Source organism: Suillus bovinus (assembly GCF_016758785.1).
Source record: "Suillus bovinus strain UH-Sbo-P2 chromosome Unknown EDB93scaffold_21, whole genome shotgun sequence".
Classification (NCBI taxonomy): Eukaryota; Fungi; Basidiomycota; class Agaricomycetes; order Boletales; family Suillaceae; genus Suillus; species Suillus bovinus.
The window spans coordinates 292,812-307,002 of record NW_024542077.1 but is presented as its reverse complement, the minus strand read 5'-3'; the positions used below and the strand labels follow the sequence as shown (position 1 = coordinate 307,002).

Below are 14,191 nucleotides of genomic sequence, written 5' to 3'. Positions count from 1 at the left end.
GCAAAGTTGGGATCTGACTCAATCTATTTCCACAAGGTGTACGATCACACGTTCAGTTTTGCTCGGACGGAAGGACAACGGAGTCTAGGTACGCACAGATCAGACCGCTAAACAGCAGAAAAATTTATTGTTATTTTAGCGATCGACACGGCACTGGCATTCTGGAATCTATTGCTTCCAACAGGTCTGACAGGCGGTGCACTAAAACACGAGTTGACAGGTGAAGATGTAGACATGGATGCCGAGAAAAGTTCCGGGTGGACTCATGAGCACACGCAATGGTGGTTTCAGTTCTTGACGGAGAAAGGGGGTAAGGGTGTGAGCAAAGACACGTGGATGATGGTGAGAGGTCAACAACACAGTCTAGGCTTCGACTGATCAATAATAGCTTTTTGATTTTATCCGTTCGATTGATTCCCAATTTTTGACACATGATGCAGAGGGTGGGAATGGTTATTCTGTTCTCGAGCGTTCATGCTGACTGATGTGTTCCGCAGCTGCATGGCCGTCAGCGATAGATGATTTTGTGGCTTGGGCAAGGGCAGTGGGGAAAGTCCCGACTCCAGGGGCAACCTAACCGTTATAGATACTAGTAGGTCTTCCTAAATTGTAGGGTATCATTCCCTGTGCAAAGTACGCCATATATACCGACGGGAGAGAAAGGGGTGTGCCGATCCGTCGGTCCGCTGACGCGCTCTGCAACGAAAATAGAGAAAAAAAATTCATTGCAAGCAAGCAGCGTGGACTTGAGAATTTGATGGCGATCATGTTAAGGATGGGAGGAAATTTGTTTGTTTGATTGTCGAAAATCTTGGAGAGACAGGTGTTATAACCACGGCCGCCATCAGCTTCGGTGCATCCCTGACGTCAAAATCTGTCACCGAGAGATATAAATGTTATGCTCGTGACTGACTCTTCGGAGAGGCGTATGACGATCTCTGAGCCACTTTCAGCAATCCATAGGATATCGAGATAGGTGCCAGAAGCTGTGATCCCAAAAGTCTCTGCCAAACCATCCTGCATCGTTTTCCTGATTTTTAGAGCATCTGCACATGGTGGGTTGATGGAAAAAAGAATATAAGAATGTTTGTTCGAAGATATACGTCGCGTCATGATGGTGGCGTAATAGTACGTGCGTTTGCGGCGTGTATGCTCTAATTCTGAATGAACAATGCGCTAGCGAAACACATGTAGGGATACCAAAGATTACGTCATCCGGAACTCCTTGTTCGAACCAACAACTGCGCAAGGGCCAAGTCCAGGATCTTTCCAGATTCCACCACATCGGTTCGGTCAAATCCTTTCCATGTCAAGCTCGGACCGAAAATGTTGTGGCATCGTAGAAGAAGCACGCAGCCGACGAGCTCACAAACCCCAGCCCTGGATTGTTCTCAAGCTCGCCGTCGGCTTCACATTAGCTCTGATCGCATACACAAGCTATGTCTACGTCGGTATATTCTGTAGGGATATGATTGTAAAGAATGAGAGTGCATTGGGAAGTCTGACTATCGGCAGTATGTACAATCCTTGTCTTTCCATCCCATCTGAATCAGCGCTGAGTATATATTTATTTTAGTCGTGTTTCTGGTAGTGTTCTCCATCCTTCTCTTCGTGGTTTTGTGGTCGTATTTCGCGGTTGGTTGGCAGATTCTCGATTGGTACTGGCTTCGTTTAAACGTTTTCTCAGGTCGTGACCACATCGCCAGGGTATCCAGCAGAAGTATGCAGTATTCAGTCTTTCGTCATACATCTTCACCGATTGCTTTTTCTCAAGTTTTTAGAAAAGGAAGAGCTTGAGCGGCATCTACCAGCGCATGCGCAGCAGTCCGCTACTTTCAATGACACTCGTGGAATGTCTTTCGAGCTTATGTCTCCTAAAGTCGACGTATCTAATCATGCCTCGGCATTATCAAATTCAGGAAATAGTGTACCCGTGACATCCCCCGCTGTTCCAGCAGGAACGAAGCAAGACAAGGTGTCTCAATCGACTTTTCATCACCAGGGCACGTCTACCCCTGGCGAAGCACACATCGTGGACATATCTGAATCTATGCGCGTCCCCGGTCCTGCACCACACCTACACCACGAGCACTTCCACGACCCCAGCTCAGATGCGTCTTCAGCCATGTTCGCGCGACGGCCATCGACGACGCCTGTCCTTGTCCCTGAGTATCGTTTCTGTAATAAAGACAGAATCATCAAGCCTCCCCGTACGCATCATTGCCGAGCTTGTGGCACTGTGAGTGGAACGATTCGTTCATGACGATGTATTCTTACGTTTTACGGCACTAGTGCGTTCTCAAGTATGATCATCACTGTCCATGTCAGTAAGAATTATTATTATTGTATTCGATAGCTAATCGCATCGGAAATAGGGGTCGGGCATTGCGTTGGAGCTTACAACCATAAGGTAATACCTGACAAGACTGTCAACTTCTAGTCATTTACTGATATGTTTCATCGGAGTTTTTCGTTAATTTCGTACAGTGGGCATCGATACTTTCCTTCTGGATGTTCGCAACCGTCTTAGGTCTGAACATCAAGGCACAGAGGAGACCCTTAGCTCCCGCCATCAACCCACAACATATCGTTTTATTGGCTCTGTCTGTCCCTGTCGGATAGTGTCGGCATCGTCGCTGACATCATGTATTCACAGAACAGCTCTCTTCGGCCTTTTCTGTTGCCTCATGTTCTTGACACAAGTGCAACTGATCATGTTGAATCAAACAACTGTAGAATCCATGGGATTCAGATCAATGCAGGAGCGCGAACAGGATAATCTGGCGCACATGCATCGTTGGTATGAATGTGGGTGCGTAATTGATTTGTACCTATTCACCGTTTTAGATACAATTCTTTTGGTCGTTTTCTGCTTACTCGACTCTGAACTGAATACCCAGAGCTAAGAGACGAACGCGACAACTTTGGGATAAGGAATGGGGCAGGATTGGCAAAGAGGGTAACCTCTGGTGGCTAGGAAGCCGTCGAGCTAACTGGGAAAGTGTGATGGGCAAGAACGTATGGTGGTGGTTCTGTGAGTTTTTATCACCGTATCTTTTTTTTCGTCTCTGACGAGCGGTATGATTTTTCAGTGCCAGTCGGTCGCGGGCTCGAGGATGGACTGAATTTTCCCACAAACCCGAGATTTGATAGGCAAGGGAGATGGAGGAGGAGGAGCGAGTGGCCTGCTGACTTACGATGATATAGATCCTTTTTTTTTTCTGCAGATTTACGCACGCACGCACTACACACTATGATATACCACACTTGCAAAATTATGTCTTAGGACGTCGGTTTTCTCTCGGACATACGGGTTCTTTATGCAGACTAGTATCTTTTTGTTGTACAATACATTTCAATGCACCCTGGTTCCCGTCCTTTCTGTTGTCGGTGATTTAAATTTCGCCCATGGCATCGTGAAGAGAGCCTTGGCCATCTGGAGACTTTGTCATTGCCAGCGACAATATTAATTAGCTGTCACACGAGAGGGAGCTCCTTTAGTCTAGCCCTTCCGACGATCCAGTTAGATACCAGCTAAGCCAATAGGAGCGTACACATGATTTGGGAGTGTATCTTGATGGGATTAAGCTGTACCTAATCACGCTCGATCATCATCATGGGGGCAAAACGGGCAAGTACGAACGATTTCTTTGGCGTCCAATGATTGCTCCACCTATGACGTCGACTTGGCAGGGACTATGCAAAAATGAGGGGAACATATTACTGGCCGAGCAACGAGGCCGAGCCGATATACATTTGCTCGGAGATCTGATAAGACTATGAACAGTGACATGATGGATGCATTGATTGAACGCCGCTATGATTGATGCATTATGGTATAACTTGGGACTGGGATGTCAAACCCGAAGTTCCCGCAGGAGGTAGCTGCCAGCTGTCATTAAATATTTAGGGTATGTCTTGAAATTTGATACTTTCAGAATCGAGGGTCAAAAACGACGCACCCGAGTAGTATGTTTTTTGACCTCCGATTGGCCTAAGTTTTATGAAAGTAGTGTAATCTTCGGGAAGATACGGAAAAGAGCGGGTGGTAAGGGACTGATGCGTATATTGCAGTCTAATTAGTGTAGTCAGGGGTAGTGGGAACGAACGAGTCAAAAGTTTATCGAATGCATGTTCGTTCGACAACGCCAGTAGTAGCGTCACAGCGCACTCGGACCCACTTGTATAGGCTAATTAGAATGACCGGACGTGTTTGGGATTGTGGCACTCCACCCGGAATGGAGTCATGTACTAGTACGAGCAGGCTACGGCTATGTAGCGTTCCACGCCAAGATTTGTTCGGAGGCTGAGGGGCATCGGAATGCCTCTCCGTTGAGGCGCTACCGACGGGGATGGAGTACGGAACAAGCGCAATGTGATATCGATTCAAGGGCGAAAGTGTCAGCGACAACAGAAGCTACATCATAAGGACCGACCGGGGTCCTGTTTTATCGGGCGGACCAAAATGAGACGACTCAAGTACTCACACGTCGGGTTCCTTCTTCCTACTCTCCCGCTATCTCAAGCACTTTCGTTTGCTCAGGCCTTTTCTCCCACAACCACGTACTCACTCATCTCAGAATGTCTCCTACTGTCGATAACGGGCACTATAATCAAGTGACGACGACTCACAAGGTCGTGAAGCCGCACAATGGGAATGGCGTTCACACCTCTAGCACTACCAATGGTCAAGTAACCTCAGCAACTCTTATCAGCATGGAGCACGAATACGGCGCTCACAAGTAGGTCTTTCATGCTCCTTTAGCCAATAGTATTTTCTTCCATAGTCGAGAGAGTCAAAAAGACGTATCGAGTCAGCGCTAAAATCGACGATCATTTCATTTGCTCCAGTGTTACGAATAAAGACTCGTGTTAACGTTTGTTTCTTATAGTTATCATCCGCTACCGGTAGTATTCGACTCCGCACAAGGGGCAAAGTGAGGGACTTGTGCCATTTGGATTGGTTCTTTTTAGCTCATTGCTGTACAGAGTATGGGACCCGGAAGGCAAAGAATACATCGATATGTTGTCCGCATACTCGTAGGCGCTCCGTTGCATTTTCATGAGAATTTCAATTCACTCATCTTCATTAGGGCTGTTAATCAGGTTCGTCACCCGCAAAAAGATGATGCATTGGGGGGATGGGCTGACTGGAACATGGTCAAATTTTTAGGGTCATTGTCACCCAAAGATAGTTGCTACTCTAGTAGAGCAGGCCCAGAAACTCACTCTGTCATCTCGTGCCTTCTACAATTCTGTCTTTGGGAGGTTCGCTCAGCAGATTACACAAATGTTCTCATACGAAAGTGTTCTCCCGATGAATACCGGTGCCGAGGCCGTCGAGACTGCTGTCAAGCTTGCTAGGAAGTGGGCATACCTAAAGAAGGGTGTGCCGGAAGGGAAAGCTATTGTGTTCAGCGTTGAAGGAAATTTCCACGGAAGAACCCTGGGGGTCATTAGGTGTGTTTGGCGCTTAAAGCGTCCTTCAGGAAGTCCGTTCGGGACCTAATTAATTATAATTCACGGCCAGTATGAGCACTGATCCGGAGAGCCGTGGCGGCTTCGGCCCTTACCTCGAGGGGGTCGGACCAACTTACCAGGATCATAACGGAACTAATGTCATTCGTTATGGAGAGATTTCGGATCTTGAGCGTGCTCTCGAACTTCATGGAAAGCACGTGGCAGCCTTTTTGGTAGAGCCAATTCAAGGGGAAGCAGGGTGCGTTCTCTAGCGAGTTCATTTTGGATTTATATCTCAACCTCTGCACCGCATTTAGAATTGTCGTACCACCCAGAGGTTACTTTACTAAAGTTCGGGAACTCTGTACCAAGCACAATGTCCTCCTTATCTGCGACGAGATCCAAACGGTTCGTTTCCTTTTACAGGTTTCCTGGGAATTATTACTCATGTACATATCCTTTAGGGGTTGTGTAGGACGGGCAAGATGCTGTGTTGTGAGCACGAAGGCATTCGGCCGGATATGGTCCTGCTCGGCAAGGCGCTGTCAGGTGGAGGTGAGTCAACCAATGACATTATTCCTAGAGGGTTTTCACACACCGAATGCCGCAGTGTACCCCGTTTCGGCGGTTCTTGCGGACCGAGAGGTCATGTATTGTATTCAGCCTGGAGAACACGGCAGTACATATGGCGGGTGCGTCATACTCATGGTTTTCTCGGATGAAAGTTCACATCATCACTTAGGAACCCCCTGGGGTGTGCTGTCGCTATGACATCCCTGCGTGTTCTCGTAGATGAGAAACTCGCTGATCGTGCCCAGTATCTCGGTGAAATATTCCGCGCGGGAATTATGGCGTTTAAATCTCCCCTTGTCAAAGAAGTCCGGGGCAGAGGCCTTCTTAATGCTGTGGTAATTGACGAAGAGAAGAGCTCTAGAGGCCGCACCGCATGGCAATTCTGCTTGCTGTTGAAGAGCCGAGGTGTTCTGGCGAAGCCAACTCATTGCAACATGTACGTGACTTGATATCTTTTTCTTTGATTTGCTGCAACTTTCTTCGGTGCAGTGTTCGCTTTGCCCCTCCGTTGGTGATTCTCGAAGAGGACCTTCAAAAGGCCATCGGCATCATCGGCCAATGCCTTTCTGAACTCGACCAAGTAAGTGCTTCTGATAGGGAGTCAATAAGATCGTGATGAACCTTGCTTGATTTTTAGCTTGAAGACATTCCAGGAGAAGTTGAGAGTGAGAAAGGTTTCAAAGAGATGCTTGACAACTGATCAACAACGTTGTATGACTTATATTTGGGCTGGAACGATGAGAGCCAACTGGTGTGGTACATGGTACTTACATAGGTTTCTTATAATTGCTTGTTTAGTTCCTTTAAACCAATCAACACGTGAACTTATCATCAGGTCATGGGGAAGCTTCTAGTATCGACGTTGCGGCGTTTCAACTCAAGGAAATTGTTCCGCTGCGAAGACATTCAAGTGTGGTTTGGGTGGATCGCGTGCCATTTCGGTTGCCATTCAATTGGCCCTGAGGACATTGACATTCAGGGATCCGTAATTAAACAATGTGTCACGTTATGCACGGTGACCTCGTCCCCACTTCGAAGTATAAATGGCCAAACTTTATGCACCTTGGCAGCTACGGTAGAATTACAAGTACATTTCATATGACGGTACATCGGTTCTTGATGACCAACTAGAAGGGAGAATATACACCAAGGCCGCATACGTAGAGCCTATCGTGAAGGTGGTAGGCATCACGCCATACAAAAAAAATGTGAGGCGCCTCGTAGGGTCAACTTCTATGCAAATCCAGAAGTCAACCGAAAAAAACGCCACCGGTCCGATTGTTATCGATCTGGACACCTTCAATCTTCCCTGACATTAGCAACTCAACGCTCGATAGGAAAAGTTCGAGCGTCGAGTGAATAAAGAGGGATGTCATTACGCTTCAGAGGACGGGCACGACCCGCAAAAAAATTTCATGGAGGCATGATGTGATGCATGCAGTGCTCGACGCCTGAAGCCCGAAAGATCGTGAATTAGATTGGAAATGACTAGTTTGCTGGAGATCGCGAGTTTGTTGGAGCTTCGTAGAAGGCTCAGCGCTCAGAACTCGGTGTGCAGACGGTAGAGGGTTGCTTGAACGTTGAAGCGGCGACAGTGACAACGGAGAAGGAAAGAGAAAAAGCCCCTTATGGGTTTTTCAAGGAACTCGCTAAAGCGAAAAAAAATTACATAAATTCGAAAATTAGCATGTAAAATGACTCGTGATTCATTGAGTAAAGCTTGAGACGAACTTTATTCAAACGGGAGACTCAGCTTCACTAGGTTCTTTGTCGTTTGGTTAAATTCTTGAGATGGTCCTCTCGAGTCCTCAAGGACTCCGTCAACGAAAGGCTGTCGACGATGGGTCAGGAGATTCAAGAACCCAATTTAAAGCTGAATGTGGTCAATCAGAGAAACCACGTCAGTCACACGAGGAGGTGGTTTGGGGCAAGACTCCAGACGGTGAAGGTAGGCGCTAGTGAAAAGCTTTCAGAATTGGATTTTGATAAAAATGTTGCCATCAGTCTTTAGGGTTCCAACCACGCACGATGTACTAACCGGGCTTTTCCATCCGCGTTACCCAAAGAGTCATCTCGACATCCTCAATCTTTCACTCCTTGGGTTACAGCTTGTTCTGTTCTATATATTGCCACGTCCAACGGCCAAACTTTTCTTTTTGTTCTATTTTGCATTCTGGAGGGCAGCCTATGATGCTGGGTTAGGATGGGTCCTCACTAAACAGAGCAAGAGGAAGTGGATGGTTCGCGAAATACAACGTCTCGGATGGTTGGATGAGAAGCGTAACCCGGCTGCTAGAAACTGGATTCGTGCTCAGTTACAGGGAAAAATGGGAAAGGACTATTCATTCGATGTGAGCGGTCTACCGATACTAGCCAATGCATAGCTCACGAGTATGTTCTAATCGATCAGGAGCTTCCATTGGAATACAACACATGGTTGTTGTTTCGACAGCTTGTAGATGTGATTCTTCTGAAGTCAGCTCCATCAAGTGCATTAGCGTTCGGTGACTGACATTACTGACATATTAGTGACTTTTTGGCGTACTGCATGTTTGCCTTTGCTTGTTTCAGAGTGCCCGAAGGTCTTTCTTTTCCTGTCCATGCCATGAGGTAAGTATCTTTCCTTAGCGCCTGATATCTCGCTTATCGCTGCATAGGTGGCTCGGTGGTGTCGCGTTAGTCGTATTTAACCTTTGGGTAAAAACTGAGGCACACAATGTTGTCAAGGATTATGGTTGGTACTGGGGTGATGTATTTTTCCAGCGCGGTGCACTCGTATTTGATGGCGTCTTTGAGTTGGCTCCTCATCCAATGTACTCCGTCGGTGAGCTATGTTGCTTCCTCTTGTCAACGGTCATAAATCGATGAGTCAGGCTACGCTGGATACTATGGTCTTTCCCTGATGGTCGGAAGCTATGCTGTCCTTTATGTCAGTCTAGCAGCTCATGCAGCTCAATTCGCATTCCTTGTCTTGTTCGAAAACCCTCGTAAGTGATGTCCGGCTCATGACCTACAGTTCCTGATGTGCGGTAGATATCGAAAGGATGTATGGAAAACGCAAACCTATCGCGCTGCGTAAGCCTATATCCGCTTCTGAAACCAAGAAGATTCGGAAAGCGAATAGTTTCCGCAAATCCCTGTCATCCGTCGAGGACAATGCAGATCAATTGTCCACACCCGCTGCCACTGAAGGCGAGACTGCGACAGATACCGAAACTGAGACGGAATGCGAAGGCAAGCCTTCAAGCACCCTCCGCTCCTACCGTCCCACGCATCCCATACTTTTGGAGAATACTATCTCTCAACATGATTTGCATCACAAGTATTTCAGACGAGATGTAGTCATTCTTCACAACATCGATTTACTCCGGCAAGTACGCCCCTTGGTGGGCGAATTGTCATCCTGATCCCTTTTCAGTTCCTCAGATGCCATGCTTGCGCTCCTGCTGGTCTATGTCGTATTAGGATCCATCCTGCCTGCACTATCGTATCATGCGACACTCGTGTTACACTTCGCACACGCTTGTGCTTGGTGCATGTTCCACAGCCTTGGTCTTGGGCTTCTCCTTCGTGCCCAGAGCAAATCGAAATACCTCGTCCGGCACTTCCTAAAGCACTACCATTACCCGTCTCGTGATCACGGTGATGGCGCAGTGCAGGAAGCATTTACCAACTGGAAGGCGTTATACAATATTAGCTTGTGCATGACATATAGTGTGTACCCAAGCTTTGTACGTGACGAACTGCTGATAGAAAATTGTTTGCCAGCTTCACTGACGAGTTTGGCGTGGAAAGCATACACAGCGCCTGCTGCCTGGTTTGAGGGTGATGCCCTTCTCTGTCATACGTTAGGAGCAGTTCGTATTTTTGCCTGTTCTCTTTCACGCGCTCAAACTCGCTTTTAGCTCTTGATCGCACTCCACGGGTGGGCAGCTATGGAATCATTCCAAGTATTGGGTGTTTTCGGTATGTCCACTATCACTGTTTTATCTATTTTATTTACTAAAGTAATTTTGAACACAAGGTTGGTTTTACGGCGACTTTTTCATGGAGGATTTCCCGGCACATCTAGAGTATACTGGTATCTTCAGGTATGACTGGACGAGATGCCTCTGATCTGATGTCTACTTACTGCATTCTTCCTAGGTACCTCAATAACCCCGAACTTATGAGTGGTGCCTCCTTTTTGGGCCTTGCTTTAATCAGCGGTAGCAAGCTTGTTGGCATGCTTGCAGTCATCAGGTTTGTGTCCCACTGGTGGTTCCTTCAGACCGTTGAACAGTAAGCATCGATCGACATACCAACGCTCCGCAGCAAAGCTGACTACCAGTCGTATTGCGAAAGTCCTCACATGCAGAAATTATACGGCGACAGTCTTCGCAAGGACGCCGGCTTTGTTAAAGTTATCAAAAGTGTTGCTAGCAAGAATGCTCGCCTTCTAGAATCGCGTGCGGGTCGGCATGCACCTGAGATCAAGAGAGTTGCGAAAGAAGTCAAAGGCACTTTCGACAAGGTTTATGAGGAAACTGCTGATGTGGTAGAGGAGTTCCTTGCGAGATGTAAGTGTGGAGCGAGTAGACCTGGTGTTGCACGGCACTTATGATTTCGTTGCAGCGAGACCCAAGATATCGGAGGTCATGCAGGAGACCAAGGTTCTTCTCCAACAATCACGGGAAAGACTGGTTATCACGTCAGTATGAAGTTCTCAAAATAATGACTGTCTTATAACATTCTGTGGTTTCAGTCGCATCGCTCGTGATCTATCATCGTTTGACACAACGAAGTACAAGATCTCGATTGCCCCTAGTCAATCAGGCGACAAACGCTTCCATATAGGCGAGTCTATCAAGGTCAACTGGCAAGCTCCTGCCCGGCACTCCCGTCGTGACTGGATCGGAATATACAAAGTGAGCGGCTTTTGTCCTCTATTAAGAGATCACTTATGATGAACTCCGGCAGATCGGTGCCAACAAGTCTGCCCTGGTGACGAAGATATCATCTGGCGGGATGTGGGTTCCTGTCCATAACGAAGAATGGGATCAGGATGCACCTGTCGATGACACTAATCGCATCACCACTTTGGGAAAGGAGCCGGAGCTTGGTACCGTCTCATTTGACCGTTCCACGCTTCCATGGACTATTGGTCAATACGAGGTGAGTCACGACCTGCATTCTCATTAGGTCATATTCAACTCATGTTGAACGAAGGTCCGTTACCACCACGATGGCAAGTATAATGTGTTAAGTCTTGACGGACCATGCGAGGTGTACGGTATGTGTCCGACATTCGACTAAACACATCCTTGTATCTGAACAACATCGTTTTGCAGTGAGCAAACCTGTGTCGCTCGATCTGACCTCTGTTCGGGAATACTTGACTTACATTGTACCTCTCTGCCTGGACTCCGATCCCGACCTGATTCCCCTATCTTGCGGAGGTAATCAGGAACCCGCCGACACAGACTCTCCCGCTGCTCGTGATGTGGACGATTTCAGCTTCTGGTCTGAGCAGCAGGCCAAACGTATATGCTATGTCATTAAGCAGGCATTCGGAGTTGAATACGCTCCGGATGTGGTTGTGGCTGATGCTAATTTAACTGCGCTTGCCAATCGGATATTGGTCTCAAAGCAATTGCTGGTTCTGTAGCCCCCTTGATTGACGATTCATCTCTTTTTCTTACCCAGTATATTTGGACTACATACCCACAACTTCACGATGATTTTCATTACGTAACGACCTGTTTATGATCATTCAGCGAATGAAAATCGTTCATCGTTTCAAATATTGCCTTCACCAATACTCTGATCAGCTAGTCCATCAGTGTTAGAAACGCTCACTATCTTTCCTCGCTTGTATTGTCATGGCAAGGAAGACGGATTATTATCTCTCTCAGTGTGCGATTGCAGCTAGCAAGGTAGGTTCATCCAACTTTATCGAAGATACATCGATCGATGATGTTTTTAACAGTCGTCCATGACGTACCATCTTGGTGCAGTACTCGTAAAAGGAGGCAAAGTCATATCAACAGGTTATAATCATCATCGCACGCACTATGACGGAAACGACATTCTGAAGCACGGACATCGCAAACCCACTTCCATGCACGCGGAAATGCACGCCATCTTCAGTTTGACTGGCATGTCTCCTTCATTTAAGCAGCAAGTTCAACTCTCGCTGCGACGTACCGCTGCAGCCAAAAGAAGGCCGCGGTTTGAAACCTGTCGCACACAAGTTGGACGGAGCGCGCCCACAGAGCAGCGCGTTTTATGAGACGAAGGCACAGTCTTCCCTTAAGAGCCCTGACTCGTGTTGCGCGATTGATGCTGAATTGTCCCCGCCTTGCGATATGCTGTTTGTGGAGCCACCGAGAGGGTGGGATGCACGCCGCAGGGACTCAAAGGTAAACGGTGCAGATATCTACGTTGCGCGTGTCATCAAAAATGGCTTGGGCGCCGCCAAACCTTGCTGGCGATGCATACATTGGTGTTGGTGGTTTGGTGTGAAGAGGATATTTCATTGGAACCCTGCCATCGGGGATTTCGAGGTGTTGAAGGTGAATGAAGGTTATAAAGATCACTACGAGACGCAAACCGATGTACGACTTTTCGCGCGTTTGGTGAGTTCTGTCTTGGTGTTTAGTTCTGGCTTTAAACTTGTTCGACAGAAACTACTGAATGGATAATGGAATTATTCCCTTGCATGAGTGATGATGAGGATTTATCGACCAGCGTATTGCAGGCCCATGCCTTGCGCGACCCCTACAACTGCTCGCCGTATCGCTTGTTTGCTACGGACGCCGCGAGTTACTAATATGGGGAAGAACAAGTTATACACGAAATTCAGCCCGGTTGTCGATCATTGTATCACGACCACTGCGGTTTACTGCATGCTTTACATCTTTTATCTGTTGACCTTTGACTAACTTGTAAATGCTGGGAATGATATATATTGCCTTGCTTGGTTTTCCTGATATCTCGACCTGCTGGTAGCTGCCGGACATCGCTAGCAACTAGTGGATGTCAGGAGGGACAAAGCTTCAATGTCCAGATAGCGTCTAACGCATGGCAGAAGAGACATACACACGAGGAGGTCACCCCCAAATGTTGACAAGGACTAGAAGTCGTCGTTTATGTGGGGAGATCACTAGGTCGAAGTCCCAAATTTCGGAATTTAGTAAGCTGCACTGCTCTCATCCATCAGGCACCCCTTTCATGAAACGCCAGGTCCAGAAGGATGTCCCTGTCAGTATTCTCAGCTCTCTGAGAGATGAAATACATTATCCTCATTTTAACTACGAACTTGTAGACCCACTTCCAAGACGATGTCACATCTCCTGGTGCACTGTCAACGAATAAGCCGCAACTGACTTCCGTGCACTTGCACCAAGCTGCAACTATATTATCCCTCCACGGGAGAATTATTCCTTTGACGACTCATAATGGGAGGAAAACTACTGGTGCGAGTATGAGATCTCATTTGGAGATGAAGTTGAAAGCTGCAAGGCGCTTTGGACACATTTAGGGTTTTATTATCTCCACGGCTCCATGATCTGGGTCTGGTTGTTTCAGGCCACGGTGATGGTCGCACCATGTCTCCCGGGGTACTTCTCATGGAATATATTCCAGGTGAAAACCTCGCAATCGTCCAAGATTCCTTATCAGTCCCTATCTCAAATTCGTGAAGGCCTCGGGTCTTTCGCTATCATCCACGACGATATGAGCCAGTTAACGCCCTCGTATCATCTAACATCGACCTAGACCGATTGTCCTCATCGACTGGAGCACGTCAGTTTCGCCGGACTGATCAGTCTGGCGACAATTGCAAATGTCCATAATGGGCGAGGGAGATGATCTAACTCTAGTCCTAAATGCAAACTGGCGTAGGGAATGGTTGCACCAGAAATAATGTTCGGGAGAAAGTATGCTCGAGATAAATTTCTGATCGTTTCACATGTAGTGTCCAGTTATGGCTACGCAGGTTGCAGCCAAGAAATTACATGCCAATTCCAGATGGTGCATACTTCACCTATATGTATACATGAATTCGGCTTCTATTTGTATTTCTTAGTTACCCCTTGAACATGAGACATAGGACAGGCTATCATGATTGTGCACTGTCTCCAAGGATATGCGCTAAGTTTTTGGGTTCTTCGTGAAA

General features: G+C 47.2%; 5 protein-coding genes across 5 annotated transcripts; 4 read left to right on the top strand and 1 right to left on the bottom strand.

Annotated features, from left to right (window-relative positions):
* Positions 1–764: 764 nt before the first annotated feature.
* Positions 765–1,113, bottom strand: EDB93DRAFT_1083665 (uncharacterized protein; the record flags this gene model as incomplete). Its single annotated transcript, XM_041445775.1, has 2 exons — positions 765–861; positions 914–1,113. The coding sequence occupies 2 exons, from the start codon at positions 1,111–1,113 to the stop codon at positions 765–767; spliced, it is 297 nt and encodes a 98-aa protein (XP_041308616.1).
* Positions 1,114–1,181: 68 nt separating this feature from the next.
* On the top strand, positions 1,182–3,383 carry EDB93DRAFT_1140956 (DHHC palmitoyltransferase-domain-containing protein). Its single transcript, XM_041449297.1, has 10 exons — positions 1,182–1,514; positions 1,577–1,635; positions 1,688–1,720; positions 1,775–2,239; positions 2,293–2,323; positions 2,376–2,410; positions 2,467–2,603; positions 2,657–2,812; positions 2,901–3,034; positions 3,093–3,383. The coding sequence occupies exons 1-10, from the start codon at positions 1,307–1,309 to the stop codon at positions 3,200–3,202; spliced, it is 1,368 nt and encodes a 455-aa protein (XP_041308615.1). The 5' UTR covers positions 1,182–1,306; the 3' UTR covers positions 3,203–3,383.
* A 1,198-nt stretch (positions 3,384–4,581) lies between these two features.
* Positions 4,582–6,733, top strand: EDB93DRAFT_1083611 (ornithine-oxo-acid aminotransferase; the record flags this gene model as incomplete). The annotated part of the gene is made up of 12 exons (XM_041445770.1): positions 4,582–4,742; positions 4,893–4,937; positions 4,990–5,040; positions 5,094–5,106; positions 5,174–5,460; positions 5,531–5,719; positions 5,778–5,868; positions 5,925–6,015; positions 6,071–6,152; positions 6,203–6,469; positions 6,523–6,613; positions 6,671–6,733. 12 exons carry the CDS (start codon positions 4,582–4,584, stop codon positions 6,731–6,733), a joined length of 1,431 nt encoding a protein of 476 aa, XP_041308614.1.
* A 747-nt stretch (positions 6,734–7,480) lies between these two features.
* EDB93DRAFT_319527 (phospholipid methyltransferase-domain-containing protein) lies at positions 7,481–11,787 on the top strand. Its single transcript, XM_041456074.1, has 18 exons — positions 7,481–7,981; positions 8,038–8,384; positions 8,444–8,508; positions 8,563–8,643; positions 8,691–8,857; positions 8,907–9,020; positions 9,067–9,403; positions 9,452–9,747; positions 9,802–9,890; positions 9,939–9,999; positions 10,058–10,124; positions 10,180–10,314; positions 10,378–10,592; positions 10,648–10,723; positions 10,778–10,940; positions 10,993–11,187; positions 11,242–11,305; positions 11,364–11,787. Exons 1-18 carry the CDS (start codon positions 7,825–7,827, stop codon positions 11,678–11,680), a joined length of 2,946 nt encoding a protein of 981 aa, XP_041308613.1. The 5' UTR covers positions 7,481–7,824; the 3' UTR covers positions 11,681–11,787.
* Positions 11,788–11,894: 107 nt separating this feature from the next.
* EDB93DRAFT_1083684 (uncharacterized protein) lies at positions 11,895–12,716 on the top strand (the record flags this gene model as incomplete). Its single annotated transcript, XM_041445778.1, has 3 exons — positions 11,895–11,948; positions 12,002–12,254; positions 12,277–12,716. 3 exons carry the CDS (start codon positions 11,895–11,897, stop codon positions 12,714–12,716), a joined length of 747 nt encoding a protein of 248 aa, XP_041308612.1.
* Between the last annotated feature and the right edge of the window lie 1,475 nt (positions 12,717–14,191).